The 16,205-nt window shown below is 41.9% G+C and overlaps 1 protein-coding gene across 1 annotated transcript; it reads left to right on the forward strand.

Moving 5' to 3' along the window:
* The first annotated feature begins 12,627 nt into the window (after positions 1-12,627).
* LOC148018493 (omega-3 fatty acid desaturase, chloroplastic-like) lies at positions 12,628-15,667 on the forward strand. Its single transcript, XM_087661479.1, has 8 exons — positions 12,628-13,519; positions 13,656-13,745; positions 13,840-13,906; positions 13,997-14,086; positions 14,295-14,480; positions 14,659-14,739; positions 14,862-14,999; positions 15,118-15,667. Exons 1-8 carry the CDS (start codon positions 13,053-13,055, stop codon positions 15,289-15,291), a joined length of 1,293 nt encoding a protein of 430 aa, XP_087517605.1. The 5' UTR covers positions 12,628-13,052; the 3' UTR covers positions 15,292-15,667.
* The last annotated feature ends 538 nt before the right edge of the window (positions 15,668-16,205 follow it).

Genomic DNA, 16,205 nt, shown 5'->3' on the forward strand with positions numbered 1-16,205 from the left:
CTTGGCTTGGATTCTAATTTGCTATTCCAAAATTTTGTATTGGATGTCATTTTGGTTGTCAGAGATATTTATTGGGATGTATGTCTTGCTCATGGATGCTACCTACAGTTGCTTTGTAGCCATCATACTCTTGGGATGCTATTGAGGCATTGTCTTGGTTACCTGTCTTTGGTACTTTGACTTGGTTTGATTGAGCTATTGAGCTTGTTTTATCTGCCTTTTGTGCCAGTGGGAGCATCTTGTATGCTTGACCGACATTGAGCAGGGGGTTTATGCTATTTTGAGCATTTTGCAGATACTTGAGACTTTGGGATCTCTTACACTTAAATGTTGCATGGTTCATGCATTGATATCTTGGAGTTGCTTTTGACCTGAGCTTGGGCTTTACACTCTTATGAGCATACATCTATTGGTGTCAAGTCTTGCCAGTGTTATGTATACTTTGCCCTATTGTCCAGGGGATATGCCTACTCACACTGATGGATGCTTTGGTGACATGTTTGGGTGTTTGTTCAGGGTCTTGATGAATATTTGGTGCTGATTTATGCTCGTTTATGGTTGTCATATCATGGCTATCATTTCTTGACTTGGTGCAGTGATTTGGTCAGCAAAATTGCCTCTCACAGTACCCTGTTGTCATTTATTACAGCAAGCATATAACTCCCAACTAACATGGATTTTTCATGCTAAAATATTCTGAAATGATGTACTTTCACTAGTACTTGGTGGGCAGCAGCTTTGGTTATACTTTTCTCACCATTTTCTCTCGATTTTGGTGATTTTTTGGTCATTTTTTTGCAGTAAACAACAAGCAGTTTTGAACTGTCTACAGTCTTCCAGCCTGCATTATGGCGAGTCGTCCACTGAACATGCTATTTTCAACATCACTAAGCTTGATGGTATGAATTACTCTTATTGGAAGAGCCAGATTTTTGGCAAGTGTTGGTGCATAAATCGCAGATCAAACCGTTGAGGTTGAGCGGGCATCCGCCTACAACTATGCTAGATGAGGAATGGCTTGAGCTTGATGAGTTATGCAAGTCCACTATTGTATTCTCTCTCACAGAACAGGTTCATTACAATGTATTTGTGGAAGAACAAAGCGCATGAAAGTTGTGGGATAAAATCAAGAATCTCTATGACAAGAAAAGTCCAGTGAGTTAGATGTATTGACTGAAGCAGATTATGGATCTGCGCATGAAGAAGAATGTGACTATGTCTGCTCACTTGAGCCAGTTCCATGCTATACTCAAGAACTTGACTTCGTAGGACATCACTTTTGCAGAGTATGTCACTCCTATTTTCTTGCTTGGTACTCTTAATGAGTCATGGGATGTATTCTGCGTTGCATTATGTGCCTCTACTGCTACTTGAAATTATCTTATATTGAGAGTGCTCTTCTGCAGGAAGAGGTTAATCATAAGAATTTGGATGCCTCTCGTGTGTTGCATGCTATGACAGTTAGAGGCAGGAATGATGGGTATAGAAAGCATGGCAGTGGTAGTGGCCGTGGACAGGATTCTCAAAAATCTCGATCCAAGTCTCGTGGGAAGTCACGTAGCAAATCCCGTGGCAGGAATGCAGATGTTACTTGTCACCATTGTGGGAAAAAGTGCCATACTAGGGCACAATGTCATGAACTGCGCAATGAAAGGTGCAAAGATAAGGGGAAAGACAAAGTGCAGGATAAGTCTTTGTTCGCAGCATAATGCCTGCAAAGTCCAGTGTTAAAATTGAGGAGATCAATGTTATGCAACTTGAGGATGTTGATGATGATGATTATATCCTAGCAGCTTCTTCTAGTGCTTCGCAGATGATAGAGATACACTCTATGTATGCACAATGTTGGCTCTTGGACTCAGGTGCATCCTTTCATGTGACACCTTGCCGAGAGTGGTTTCATTCATATCGTATTGTTTCGGGTTCTATGCGCTTGGGTGATGATACCTCTCTTGATATTGTGGGCATTGTGATGTTAGGTTGCAGTTTCCTTCTGGTAGCAGTTTTGTTATGCAGGATGTACGTCATGTACCTGCTTTGACAGGCAGTCTCCTGTCAGCTGGACAGCTTGATGACGCAGGTTATCATATATCTTTTGGAGACTCTGTATGGAAGATCACTCGTGGCAGACTTGTGATTGCAAGAGGTGACAAGGCTGGCAGCCTCTATCCCCTGATTGTATCCGCTTCTTCCCTTGATCATGTTTTGTCTGTGGGTTCTATCCCCCATGTATCTCTTTGGCATGCTCGTTTGGGCCATATGTCTTTGAAGGGAATGAAAATGCTTTCTGGTTTGCAATACTTACTGCCCCTTGATTATGCATATTTTAATTCATGTGAGTAGACTAGGTCTACGCATAAGAAGTTTGGTAGGCCACGCATGAGTGAGCCCTTGGCATTGGTATATTCGGATGTCCGTGGGCCCATGCCTTGTCAGTTTATGGGTGGTGCAAAGTATTTTGTTACGTTCATAGATGATTTTTTAAGGAAAGTTTGGGCTTATCCCATTAAGCTGAAATCCAATGTCTTGGCTGTATTTTAGAGATGGCTTGCATTGGTTGAGAACCAGTTTGGGTATAGGCTTAAATGCCTAAGAACAGATAATGGGGGTGAGTATGTCTCACGTGCTTTTGAGCAGTTATGTGATGAGAAGGGTATTTAGCATCAATTGACCACCCCCTACACCCCCCTAGAATGGTTTGGTGGCTGAGCGGATGAATAGAACCATCCAGGAGCATGTACTTAGTATTCTTAGCCATGGAGGCCTACCACAGAGCTTTTGGGCTGAGGCAGTTAGTACAGCTATGCATGTCATAAACAGATCACCTTCTAGTGGTTTGGATTTCCAGGTTGCAAAGGAGGTATGGACTAGAAAACCTCCCTCTTATGTGCATCTCCGTGTCTTTGGCTGTGAGGCATTTTTCCATGTGCCCAGGGACAAGAGAAGTAAGTTGGATCCTAAGAGTGTCAAATGCATTTTCCTTAGTTATGGAGATGCAGCAACCGAGATGGGTTACCGTCTCTGGGATCCGCAAGCACGGAAAGTCATCCACAGTCATGATGTAGTGCATGGTGTGGACTTTGATGAGATGTTTTCTCCTGTGGTTAATATGACCACCCTGCGCTTAGTCTTGGCTTTGGTTGCTCACCTTGACTTGGATTTATACCAGATGGATGTCAAGATGGCTTTCTTACATGGGGACTTGAATGATGAGATTTATATGGAGTAGCCTAAGGGCTTTGCAGAACTTGACACGGAGCACCTAGTGTGTAAATTAAAGAAAAGTCTTTATGGCTTGAAGCATGCACCTAGGGAGTGGTATCATAAGTTTGATGCCTTTATGCAGTCACAGGGCTACAGCAGGAGTGCTATGGATCCGTGTCTTTACACGAAGAAAGCCCGTGATGGTTCTTTATTGATTTTGGTACTCTATGTGGATGATATGCTGATCGCAAGGAAAGCTCATGATGAGCTAGATGCTCTTAAGGCTCAGCTCAAGAAGAGCTTTGAGATGAAAGATCTGGGACATGCCACTCACATACTTGGTATGCGCATTAGATGCGATAGGCATCAGGGACTCCTCTACTTGTCACAGAGGGAGTACATTCATAAAGTCCTTGAGCGCTTCCGCATGCAGGACATAAAGCCTATTGGCTGTCCATTGCCTTCTTATGTGAAGGTATCACAGGCTGTTTGTCCACAGATAGGTGAGCAGAGGGCCGAGACGGCCAAAATTCCCTATGCATCCACAATGGGCAGTCTTATGTATGCCACGATCGCCACTCGTCCAGATATTGCCTTTGCAGTTGGTGTTGTGGCACGCTATATGGCTACACCTGGCAAGAAGCATTGGGATGCCGTGAAGGGTATCATGAGGTACCTGAAGGGACTGCAGATATGTGTATATGCTATGGCAACCAGGATATAGAGAAAGAGAGAGCAAGCAAGTTCATCACCTTAAGAGGTGAGGGAAAGGGAGAGGAAGACGGAAAGAGAGAGGAGAGCTCCTCACTCCTACCACCGTTGTACATGAAAAAGAGGGAGAAGTGCACAAGGGAGAAAGAAGGGGCATCATGAAGAGGAGGCGGCATCCTTGAGCCTTTGTGGTAGTTACATACATTGCCTCTTCTTGCTTTGTTTTTGTGTTTTCTTTCTTTCTTTATTTCTTTTTTCTTTGTAATGGGATGCATTAAAAGAGAGAGAGAAAAAGAGGAAAGGAGGGAGGGAGAAGAAGAAAGGAAGAGGAAGAGAGAACAAGAGAACGAGAGAACGAGAGAGAGAAAAAGAGGAAAGGTAATAGAGAGAGAGGGGGGGAGAGAAAGAGAAAGAGGGAAGGGTAACAAAGAGAGAGGAAGAGAGAAATGAGATATGAAGGGAGAGAGAGAGAGGAGAATGAGTGAGAGAAATGAGGGGAGGAGAGAAACAAAGAGAGAGGCAACAAGGAAAGAGAAAGAAAGAAAGAAAGATTGAGAGAGGGGGGAGAGAAAGAGAATCAGAGAGTGAAGGAAGAGGTGGAAGAAAAGGGTGCATTAAGGAGAGGAAAGAGAGTGAAAAGAAAAGAGAGAGAGAGATAAGGGGAGAAAAAGGGATGGAGCTAGGGAGAAAAAGAGAGATAGAGAGAACAATAAATAGAGAACAAGAGAGAAAAATGGAAACGTCGAGAGAATTAGAGAGAATGTAATGATAGTAAAATAAAGGGAGACACAAAGAGAGGTGGAGAGAGAGGGTCTTTCAATGTCTTATTTTATAAGTTTTTTATTTTTTATCTTTCATTATAATTGTAACAAGATGCATTGAGTGAGAGTGGAGACGAAAAGAGAAAGAAATAGAGAGAAGAAGGGAGGGAAAGAAAAAGAGAGAAGAAGTGGGTGTGGAAGGGAAGATGAGGGAGAGAAAGAAACATTGAGAGAGAGGGGGGGGAGAGAAACAAAGAAGGATAAAGGGAGGAAATTTTTTTAAAAAAAGAGAGAGAAAGAGGGTTGGGGAGAGAAACAAAGAAGGATGAAGGGAGCAAATGGACAAAGAGAGATGGATGGAGAGAAATAAATAAAGGAAAAGGGAGAGAAAGAGGAGTCGAGATTAAAATGGAGAAAGATCACCAATGAGGGGAACAAAAACCTATTGTTTGCCGTAACATAGACCAAATGGAAAATGACGATGGTCGTGATGTCCAAGATTGTGAGGTATATCTTAATCAATGTGTCCCATGCCCTTGCACTCAATGCAAGGTGGCAAGCAGACGAAAGCATCGCTTATCCATAGAACACATACGATGCTTCGGCAAGTTTCAATCGGAGATCATTGACCAAGCAATCTCATACTTTGAGCAAATGGTAAGAAAAGTGTGTATCAATCATGTTTTACATTCACGAAGCAAGTGAATATCATATACAAAAATATTAGACGTGCCCATGAAATTTGTACCGAGAGATTGAACAATCCTTGGCATGTAAGCAATGTGCTTCTCCACATATCCTTGAGATGGTGGAATCCTTGTAAAATTTCTTATAAAGAGCAAATACATACTTTTTTTAAACTGTTGTGTACTTTTAATTTTGATAAATTTGTTTTATTGTGATCCAAGCATGTGAGTATATATATATTGTAATCAGTCAATCGCACTGGTTAAAATCACAATTAAATTGCAAGCTGGAGTTTTGTAGACTTTGGAATATTGTCTTTACATAATGATATATTTGTAGCTTATCTCTTCTACTCATTTCTTTGAGCACTCTCTCTATTGTTGGAAGAAATGAAAATAAGTGTTGAAAGCATTTAGATTTCTCGCTATTGTTAAATGGAGTCAATGCTTTTGTTTTAGGTTTCTATTTAGCAGACATGCACTGGTCTATTGAGTGATAACAGTAATTTGTAACCATGTTACTTGAGTCATATGCCGATAAGGCATTTGCTATATGGTTGGTGTATGGAAAAACTATGTGTCACACAACAAGTTTTAGATTTCTTATTCATGTTGAATGGTTTCTATTAAAATATATATGATCACTTGATGTGATACGTATGCCATCTCAAAGAGTCAAGCTTCTGGTGGTAAAGTTTTATCAATGAGCTCATTAACATCTCTACTAGAAAAAGTAAGTTGAACACAAAACAAAGCAAGTAAATCAAGGCTCTCCTAAGAATTTGATCTAAAGGTATTTTGAAGGTCTTTTAGATTTTTTTTCTTAAAAAATTTCAATATTTTCTCTAGTTAGACTTGAACATACTTAGTGATCCGAACATATTTGAGGATATAATGAAGCATTTGTCTATTTGAGTAATTTTGATGGTGGCTTTAAATTAAATAAAGTATCTATGGTTAGGGTTTTAATTTGAAACTTTAAGGCTGGAAATTTTATAAGAACATTTACCTCAAACCCTTGATACATAAAAGTTAGATCTCCAAACTCATTTTCACTTTTATTCTCTATTTCTCTATATTTATGCTCTCCTTCCTTCTCTCTCTCTATGCCATGGCTACTACTCCCGCCTTTGTCCGCATGGATTAGCTCCACATGCTACGTGCCTATAGGAGAAATTGGCATCATTTTGTGATGTGGTAATCCCTCTTACTTGCTCCATTTCAAACTCTACTCTTAGGTGGATTCCTATATATTTTTTGTATAGTCTACATGCTGGATCGAGCCATGCAAATGTCATAAATCGAGCTTTGGTGCATGTGGGGTAGCAACTCCGTGCTAGAGTTGTACCCACCTCATCCAAGAACCACACCACGATGGATCTCATCGAGCGTGATGTAGCCTTTTCCATCTATGTTTTGTGCATTGATGTGCAAGAGGAGAGTGAGAAAGACATCGATGCACCCTCTCAGCCACAACTATAGTATTTTGAGGAGAGGGAGCATGAGGAAACCGCTCTCGATCCAAGTGAAGAGGTAGCATAGAGCTTAGCTATTGTACACCCACCTCTCTACCCTGCTAAGATGTTGAGCAATGAGCCACCCCTTGCTTCTCTCCATGTTGTCACCATCAAGGGGATTGAATATCTATTCATGTAAGATGTATTGGAGATTTTGGAGATAAGAGAAGAAGAACTATATTATATCATGTTGTGTAATGCACCAAATGATTTTATAGATTTTGATACACAGGATGTCCACCACATGTGTTATGATGGCATGGGCATTGATGACACCTTTGCCATTGTCAACATCCAAAAGCAAATTGAGGATGAGGCACCAAAGTGCTACATCTTCGATGAGGACTTTAAGCACTTGCAGGAAAGCCTTTTTAGTCCTCAAACCGACTACATGGTACCTTCCTAGGAGAGAGATGAGGGCAGCCTTGCAGGAGTAGACCTAGATGCTCCATTATGGTGGTAGATAGATGATGTGGAGAAGGTAATGTTTTCAGGTTTTTGTGCAACTTCACCCATAGGGCCTCCAGGGCATGTGGACCCACAATAGCCAATCTCATGCCCCAAATGCAAGCCTTCGACTAGGGGTCCGATCCTGATCAAAATTCATATTGTGGGTCCACATGTCCTAGAGGCCCTATGGGTGAAGTTGCATGCAAAACCAAAGTATATATCTTTAGCACTCTCCTTGCATAGTGAGTCTGATACTAAACTTGTGTGACACAAGACATTATCTATATAGATGAGTTTTCATCTAGGCAAGGTGGGCAATCTAGTGGCCAAGGAAGGGTGCAAGACTTGACATTGAAGGAGTACATTGGCTAGCTTGTCTACAAAATGTTCTCTTGCTTTCACTGAGAACTTCTTGAAGCTGAGGGTATTAATAAAGGTTGGCCCCTTCAAGACCATCTCAAAACTGACTCTAGCTTGGAAAAAAGTATTGTTGCTTCAATGTTTGAAGCTACTCTACTTGTTCACAAGTACTAGGTCTGGTCCACTTTTCTCCATGGTGTCCCATAGTATGGTTGCCGAAGTTGAAGACCCCACTATCATTAGGCAATAACTTCTGGGGAAAAATGTATTGTTGCCTATGATAAAGAGCAACTTTGACCATAGGGAGCCTAGCTCCAAGAAGCCTAGGAGAGATTAGATATAATTAGCACCTATAATGATGTCTCTTTTGCAATGTAACGTAGTTTATTATCTTCTCTTGCATGCAATGTAGTTTATGATACGTGTTATTTGTTATTATTATTTATTTGAATGTGGATTTATATGCAACATGATTCATTATTTAAATTTAATACATAGTGCTTTATCAAATTCATGCACAACATTTATTGATCCAAAATCAAGGATAACCTAAACAAGTGACTAAACAAAATAAGATGTGCCAAAAAAATTGTATTCATATTCATAACAATTTATAAAGGATCCAATATAAGCAAGGCTTTGCAAAATCACTTAAGAAGCTACATTCCATGGATGTTTCACTAATAGACCCCTATTGTTGCTGCTCTCTGCCAAGACTCTCTCTCCATCGCCGAAAGAACCTCACTTTGCATAGATCCCTATCAGTGTGACCGTGACCCTCCTTGCATGCACTAGTACATAGGCCGAGTCTCTGAACAAGTCAATTGGAAAGGCTTCATATAGCTTCCTGTAGTGCAAGGAGGGCTTGAGCAGTCCACCGATCAGGTCACTTGAACTATCAGGGAAGTGCCTCTTATTGTTTGTAATCACGATGTTCTACATTGTCTTTTGCACCACCTTTTGAAATATAGCATTTGGTATCAAGAGATGTGTGGTAGTCTAATAATGGCGGATCTCTTGAAGAGCCATTGTGCCTAGATTCCATCAATGCTTATGATGGTGGCGTGGTGGTGATGGTGATGGTGCTAGTGGTGAAGCAGGGAGAGATTGCCTATACGTGAGAGTTCTAGGGGGAATCTCCGAGCCACTTGCTTGGTGCGTGCCATGTTGTCTAAGAGTGAGAACTTAAAACACAAAACTCAAATGCGTAAAATGAGGTGAAACTTTCAACTTTAGCTAAACTTTTTAAAAATCCATAAACTTGGACTAATACATCTAGATTTTGAAAAAATATGTCCCGTGATCAGATTGACTTGAAACTTTACTTGTGGACTATCTGAGACACATCAACCACCCAAAATTTTTTGGCCCCATCAAAAGCCTCTGGAACACCTGGTTGAAGACTCGTGTATGGGCCTCTGATTTTCCATATTCAGGGCCCCACACACGAGCCTCCAGCCAGGTGTCCTAGAGGCTTTTGATGGGGCCAATTTTTATTTTTCATGGGTTCTTATGATGCTCGACATACGGGTGAAGTTTCATCAGATTCCAATTATAAAATTGATAATTGAATCTTTTTTGGAAAATGAGTAATTAGATTATACTTCATTGAGAATAGAAAAAATTCATTGAGTGTGTGCGCAATTGTATATTAAACGTATTCTCGACCAAACTATATGTGACATTGGAAACTTAAAAATTCACAAAATACAAATCATGGGCAAAATGAAATATCATATATTAGATATATAGTATTGCCAAACCACAAGATATTGTAAAGATATAGTGCATCGGCCCAAGTACAACTGTTCATCGACGTGTGCATGATTGCGTATTAAATTTAACCTCAACGAAACTACTTGTAAAATTGAAAACTTAAAAATTCACACAATGCAAATCATGGGTAAAATAAAATATCACATATCAAATATAGCATTCCGAAACCACAAAATACATGACACATAATACATCACACCAAGTACAACTAGAGCTAGGCAAGATTTAGCTCCATTTTGAAGGCCACTGCTATTAAATACTTGAAGGTCTACTGGAAGGATAACCACAAACTAAGCTCCATAAAATCTACAACCAGACCTAAGCTAAACATAGATCCATTTACAAGGCAGCTTCGCAAAGCATGTTGTTAACATGAAGATTAAATGCATCCTTGTTGTTTGTGAATCCTACAAACGAGAACCAAATCTATAGGCTTAATAGTGATACGTCATGCATGAATGGATAGAAGTTAACTATCACTCATGAGATCAATCAAGTAGCTTTTAGTTGCCTCAAGCAAGGCTTGGCTTGACCATCACTCCACATTTCTTGCATGGTTCCTTGAAAAGAACTTGTGATGATGCCTTGACTACAGATCTTGTAGTATTTCTCACACCAACCTAGAGAATGGTGTCTTAGGAATAATCAAGTTGGCAATCTTCTAGAATTTTCTTATTTCATGTAGAGTAGCTGTGCCTAATCTCTATCTTCACTTCTTATGTATTGGAGAACGTGTATTACTAGTTGGAGTAGTAGTGGAAGCTAGAGCAATTGGAGCATATGGACCACCATTTTTGGACAATGGTGGACCATCATCTCTTGATAGATGGGGGGCCATCATTATTGACCACACTAGGGCCACCATTGTTGGCCACAATAGCACCACCATTATTAGTTGTAGTAGGGCCACCATTGTCAGCCACCACCAAGGGGCCGTTATCAGTCATAGTACGCTCACTAGATTTGAAAGAGTGTTGAGCTCTTGCTCTTGCTGTTCTATCCAAAATACTCTCTCTCTCTCTCTCTCTACATGAATTGTGTGTGGATACATGCAATGTTTTCAGGCGCATATGTACAAGGTTGACCATCAGAAGAGGTTTCAACACTCTCATACTAATAAGATACCGAGGCATTGGTTTAAGTATGGGTTCAAGGATTTGGGTTGTTTTGTGATGCTGCATCAACGTTTGTCAATACCTACTGAATGGTTCACAAATGTTCAACTAGGTATTATTATTGTTGGAATGAAATGGTCTTTGTTAGTTGTTCCATGTACTTATATTGTGATGTTTGTTCTAATGTAGGTGCCAAAGAGAGAGGTAAGACTATCGCATCGCTCGTGTGATTGCCAATAGAAACTGTGGGACCATTCCTTGATCATTCTTTGCTTCACCCTCACGTGTTTTGTTCGAGGATGAAGATTTTGCTAATGATTCCTCAAAGAAGAGGAAGCCTTGTTTCTATTAGGCATCTTGGAGGCATTGTCTTTTTTTGTTTGCATCAGCCATTTACCTGTGGTACTTGGAAATAGTCGAGTGTTTTACACTTGGACTTCTGGCTTGCTAATGGAAAGTAGGATGCCTTATACATTCCCATCATGGCATGATTGGTGGAAAAAGGTTAAAGATATTGGCGTTTGGCTCTACTTTACCCATGAATGTCGTGCTTGGAGATAAGAACTATTTGTAATGGAGGGAAATACCTAGTGTCACACTGACCTAGGTATAAAACATGTGAAGGACACTGGCATGGCACCATTTTTGATAAATATACATCTGTCCTTTCACCTTCTTCCCTGTCCTTCCATGGCTGGTAGCCATTTCTCTCTCCTCTTCTTGTCTCTCTCTCTATACTCCTAGTCTTTCTCTCTCCTCGTCACCCTCTTTCTCTCTCTTCTTGCAGTCTTTATCTCTCTTCTGTACTTTCTCTCTCTCCTCTCCTTCTCTCTCTCTCCTGTCTCCTTCATTACACTATTTCTCAAAAAAGGAGAGAGCTTTGTTTTGACTAGGTCTCTTAGAGAAATTCTTTTTGTGGTGCTTGGTCTTTATTTCAATTATGATCTATTTCAGTATAACATTGTTGTTTCTAAATATCGCTCAAAGCAAGCATGTGATTCCTTACATTCTAAAGAGAAAAGTTTGTAAATATGGTGTATAGAAGAGATTGTTTTTATGTGTAGCATTTTGTATTACTAATTTTATAAACTACTTTTAGTTTTAAGTTTGATGAGAGAGAGAGAGAGAGAGAGAGAGAGAGAGAGAGAGAGAGGAAACCATTCTAAATATTACATGATGAAGCAAGCACATGTTTTCTTACGGTCATGTATATGTGAGATTGTATGTATATGTAGCATTCTGTATTTGAGAGAGAGAGAGAGAGAGAGAGAGAGAGGAATGAGGAGATGAGAGAAAATACAATAAAACAAAAGGCAGAGATGGAGAGAGGGAGAAATATGATTTATAGAGAGAACCGGGGGGAGGGGGAAGAGAGAGAGATAGCGAGATAAATAAAACATCTTAGAAATGGAAAGGGGAAAGAGGAGAGATAAAGAGGAGAAATTGATTATTGAGCACACGGCCACTTTGCTTGCTGCTTTGCGTGCGAAGCTGTCGCTAGTGGTACATTTATCTCCATGGAACGACTATCTAAGCTACTCAAATTTGGATGCAAATAGATTTATGCCACTCTAGAAGTGAATTTATGTACCCAGGATATTCAAACCCACACTCAAACCAATGAGGCAAGACCCCATTGGCCAAGCTTTAGACCTTTGAGATTGAGATGGAGCAACACTCTGGAGTCTCGACTTTTACAATTTTCAGCAGGGGAAATTACAGTATGAAAGTGTGAAATGTGCCGAGTCACACCTTTAGTGTCGTTCAGCCGTGGTTTCTTTTTGTAAAGTGCGCTTTCATTGTCGAAGTGATGCAGAGAGAGAGAGAGAGAGAGAGAGAGAGAGAGAGAGGAGTGGGGGGGAGGCGAGAGGTGGTGAGCCGACCAACGCGCGAAGACCTCCCCGCACGAAAGAAAGAAGAGGATAGAAAAGGGGCGGCAGCCACATACACACGAACCTACGCGCACCCCTGAGTCTTTCTTTGTCTAAGCCTAAGACACGATCAGAAACACATGTTTTGACCTAAACACGGCACCTCTATGCGTATTATCTGAATCGTATTTATATATACACACGCATCACTGTACGACCAATCTCTCTTTGTTTTCCTTCTCTCTCTCTCCCCCGCAGAGACACAGAGAGAGAGAGAGAGAGAGAGAGAGAGAGAGAGAGAGAGAATTGTACACGTTTTCACTCTTTGTTTGAGAGACCATCACCATTGTACTGAGTCTTTTGGGTGTTCAGTCTCTTTAGAAGTGTTTTGACTGGCTCTCCCTCCCTCTTGTTTTTGTCGGGGGATGCAGCTCTGATTTATTTTAAGACAGGTTCCTTCATCTCATCGGCATGCTAGTGCGTTTGCAGAGAGCGTAGAAGGAATTTTTATCTTTTTGGTTAAGGGGAGAGAGGGGTACATTGCTCTCTCTCTGTGCGTTTCTTTGTGTGTGTGTGTGTGTGTATTTTGGGTGTCCCGGCTATGGCGTCCTCCCAGCTCTTGCAATGCCGCTCCTGCGGCTCCTCGCCTGCATTTTCGAGCCGGAGTCTGCTCATGCCCTGCAAGGGCCTTTCTTCCGTTGCCCTGCTCCCGGTGCTCCCGATGGGACATCATCACCGCCATCACCGACGGTTCGCCATCTCCGCTGTAGCCGCTCCGCCTCGTGTAGTGGACGTGGCATCAGGCGAGAACCTCCCTTCTTCTTCTTCTTCGTCTTTCGACGCTTCCTCCCCGCCCCCCTTCACCCTCGCAGACATCCGAACTGCCATCCCCAAGCACTGCTGGGTGAAGAATCCCTGGATTTCCATGAGCTACGTGCTGCGTGACGTGGCGATCGTCTTCGGGCTGGCGGCGGGTGCAGCCTACCTTAACAATTGGCTGGTGTGGCCTCTCTACTGGTTCGCTCAGGGAACCATGTTCTGGGCCCTCTTCGTCCTCGGCCATGACTGGTAAATAAGTACTACACGGAATGTGTGTTATCGCCGTTGAAGTGTTCGCTTTCGATGTGTTAGCCAGCAGCCATTCACATGGCAGATCTTTAGTCACACTTTTCTGTTGCGTTTTGCTTCTTTATTGGGCTCTCAGTGGACATGGAAGCTTCTCCAACAATAAGAAATTGAACGACTTAGTGGGGCACCTGACGCATTCCTCCATCTTAGTGCCATTCCATGGCTGGTAAGTGCTTCTCGGGTCTCACGTTTGGCCCCTTTTGGCTTCTTGTTTGAGTGGTATGTGCTTATTGGATATCATCCTGTCTTTGCACATTCAGGAGGATCAGCCACAGGACCCATCACCAAAATCATGGCCACGTTGAGAACGATGAATCATGGCATCCTGTAAGTTCAGAGTTTTAGGCCTGTTTTGTGATGCTAATGCTGTTATCATGTTTGATGTGTCCTCATTGGATGATTTGCCTGTTTTGGCAGTTAAGTGAGAAGCTGTACAGAAGCCTTGATAAAATGACGCGCTTGGCCCGGTTCTCACCCCTTTCAATGTTGGCTTATCCCTTTTATCTGGTTGGCAGTCACCTTGTCTTCAACCTATTGCATTCGGGTCTCACAGGAGTTTGTCCAGTCCGAGTAGTTCTTGTCCAAATTGTTTGAAAGTGTGATGGTCCCAGCACTGTCTGTTTGTGAAATTATTCTCTTTAGATCTTCTTTACAGGAATGCAGTGATCAAGTTAGCATGTAAGTTCTAACTTTTCATTCGGTGTGCGTTTGGCAGTGGGGAAGGAGCCCTGGGAAGACTGGATCTCACTTCGATCCTAATAGCTCTTTGTTTGTCCCTAGCGAGAAGAATGATGTGCTTACATCTTCAGCATGTTGGTTGGCCATGGTTGCTCTCCTAGTGGGACTCTCATTCACCATGGGTCCGGTGTGGATGCTTAAGCTTTATGTTGTTCCTTACTGGGTCAGTAATATTCTCAAATCAATGTTTCTCAAAGTAGTATGAGGAGATTAATATCTCCCCTGGAATACACGCATACTCCACTGATCTAGGGTTCAATAGGCCACTCCTATGCGTTTTCATTGCAGTTTCTGGTCCCTTGGGCAGTGGGCTCAATTCACCTTGTGTTGTCTGTTACCAGGCCTTCGTTGTTTGGTTGGATGTGGTGACCTACCTGCACCACCATGGTTATGACGAGAAGGTCCCCTGGTACAGAGGAAAGGTAATTTGCTTGGCATCGAATTTACCTTGAAGTATGTATGGTTTTGAGTTAAACTTGAAGAATGTATGGTTTTGCAAGGTGGGCTTGTGCATAGATTTTTGATTTGCGGCTATAATTTGCAGGAGTGGAACTACATGCGAGGTGGACTGTCTACGATTGATCGTGATTATGGGTGGTTCAATAACATCCACCATGACATTGGCACACATGTAGTGCATCATCTGTTCCCTCAAATCCCTCACTATCACTTGATAGAAGCGGTAAGCTCTAATATTGTAAGGAGTTTATGATGTAGGTCTGTTTCGGACCGGTGCGGGCAATTTACTGACTTTGAATGAATCATGTGTGTATCGTGTATGTATCTGAATCATCCAACAGACAGAAGCTATCAAGCCTGTGCTGGGGAAGTATTACAGGGAGCCAGAGAAATCCAAGCCATTTCCATCTCACTTGTGGAGAGTTTTAGCGGACAGTTTCAAGGAGGATCACTATGTGAGTGACGAGGGAGATGTGGTTTTCTACCAGGAGGATTCGCGACGGAAGGCAGCCTGATTTTCATGTCTGCTCCTCTCCTTGTCTCTATTTTGTCAGGACGAGAACTAACAAGTGAAATGAAAAAAGAGGTCCATTTCATTAATTAATCATTTGTCCCCCAGTGCCAGCAAACTGTGTCAAGGTCTTTTTGAACAGTAAGTAAAGAAAGAGCTTTCTCCATCCACAGAAAGTAGTTTCCTTCACAAAACTCTGTTGGATAGGATTTGTGTGTGTGTTCTGAAAGATTGGCCTGGGCCAGTGGGCTGGCTCCGTGTTCTAGACATTTTTTCTCCCCTGTATTTGTTAGCCCAAAATTGTCAGAAGGCAGTGTCATTAACTGGATGTAAACTGGCATATCTCTGATATGCCTATTTAATCGAATGGGTGTATACGATATCAGCAAAGCAAGTGCCCAGCTGTTGTTGTAGATAGAAAAGCTGAAGGTGTGTTTCCGTTGAATTATTGCAAGAAAATCGCAACCTCTTGTAGCTCGGTGAAATGGTTGTCAGGTCGCTGTCTTTTGGGTCTCTTTATGCCGAAGGGCAGTCGATGCTGAAGCCCGAGGACATCAGTGAATCAGAATCGGCACGTTTCTGTCATCATCTGTATGGGCTGCCCTGCGAACCCAGAATCCCTATTTAATAGGTTGAAGCTTAAGAGATCGTCTGTATCGATGAATATCACAGCCATGCGCAATTCAACATATGCATCCACTTGAAAATGCGTGATGCATTTTATTAGGGAAAGTCAATGATGCGTTTTAATAATGCTCTGTGCCAAGTGCCCAATTGTAAAGGCCAACCTTAACCTTGGAAAAATGGTAGTTTCTACGTTGGAACCGCCACAATGAAAAATTTTGGGCTCTCTTTGTTTCAACCATTGCCTCGGATTTTATCTCAGCCTTAATGCTCCCTATATTCCAGCCCTATATT

This window comes from Lygodium microphyllum, chromosome 21 (genome assembly GCF_053477565.2).
Source record: "Lygodium microphyllum isolate KBCC chromosome 21, Lygodium_microphyllum_v1.1.10, whole genome shotgun sequence".
NCBI classification, from domain to species: domain Eukaryota; kingdom Viridiplantae; phylum Streptophyta; class Polypodiopsida; order Schizaeales; family Lygodiaceae; genus Lygodium; species Lygodium microphyllum.

Bases quoted from the DNA above. Each gene is read 5' to 3' on its own strand.
- LOC148018493 (XM_087661479.1), top strand. From the start codon at position 13,053: ATGGCGTCCTCCCAGCTCTTGCAATGCCGCTCCTGCGGCTCCTCGCCT. The intron at 13,520-13,655 runs GTAAATAAGTAC...TTGGGCTCTCAG, and splicing joins TTCGTCCTCGGCCATGACTG to TGGACATGGAAGCTTCTCCA. The intron at 14,481-14,658 runs GTCAGTAATATT...GTCTGTTACCAG, and splicing joins TTTATGTTGTTCCTTACTGG to GCCTTCGTTGTTTGGTTGGA.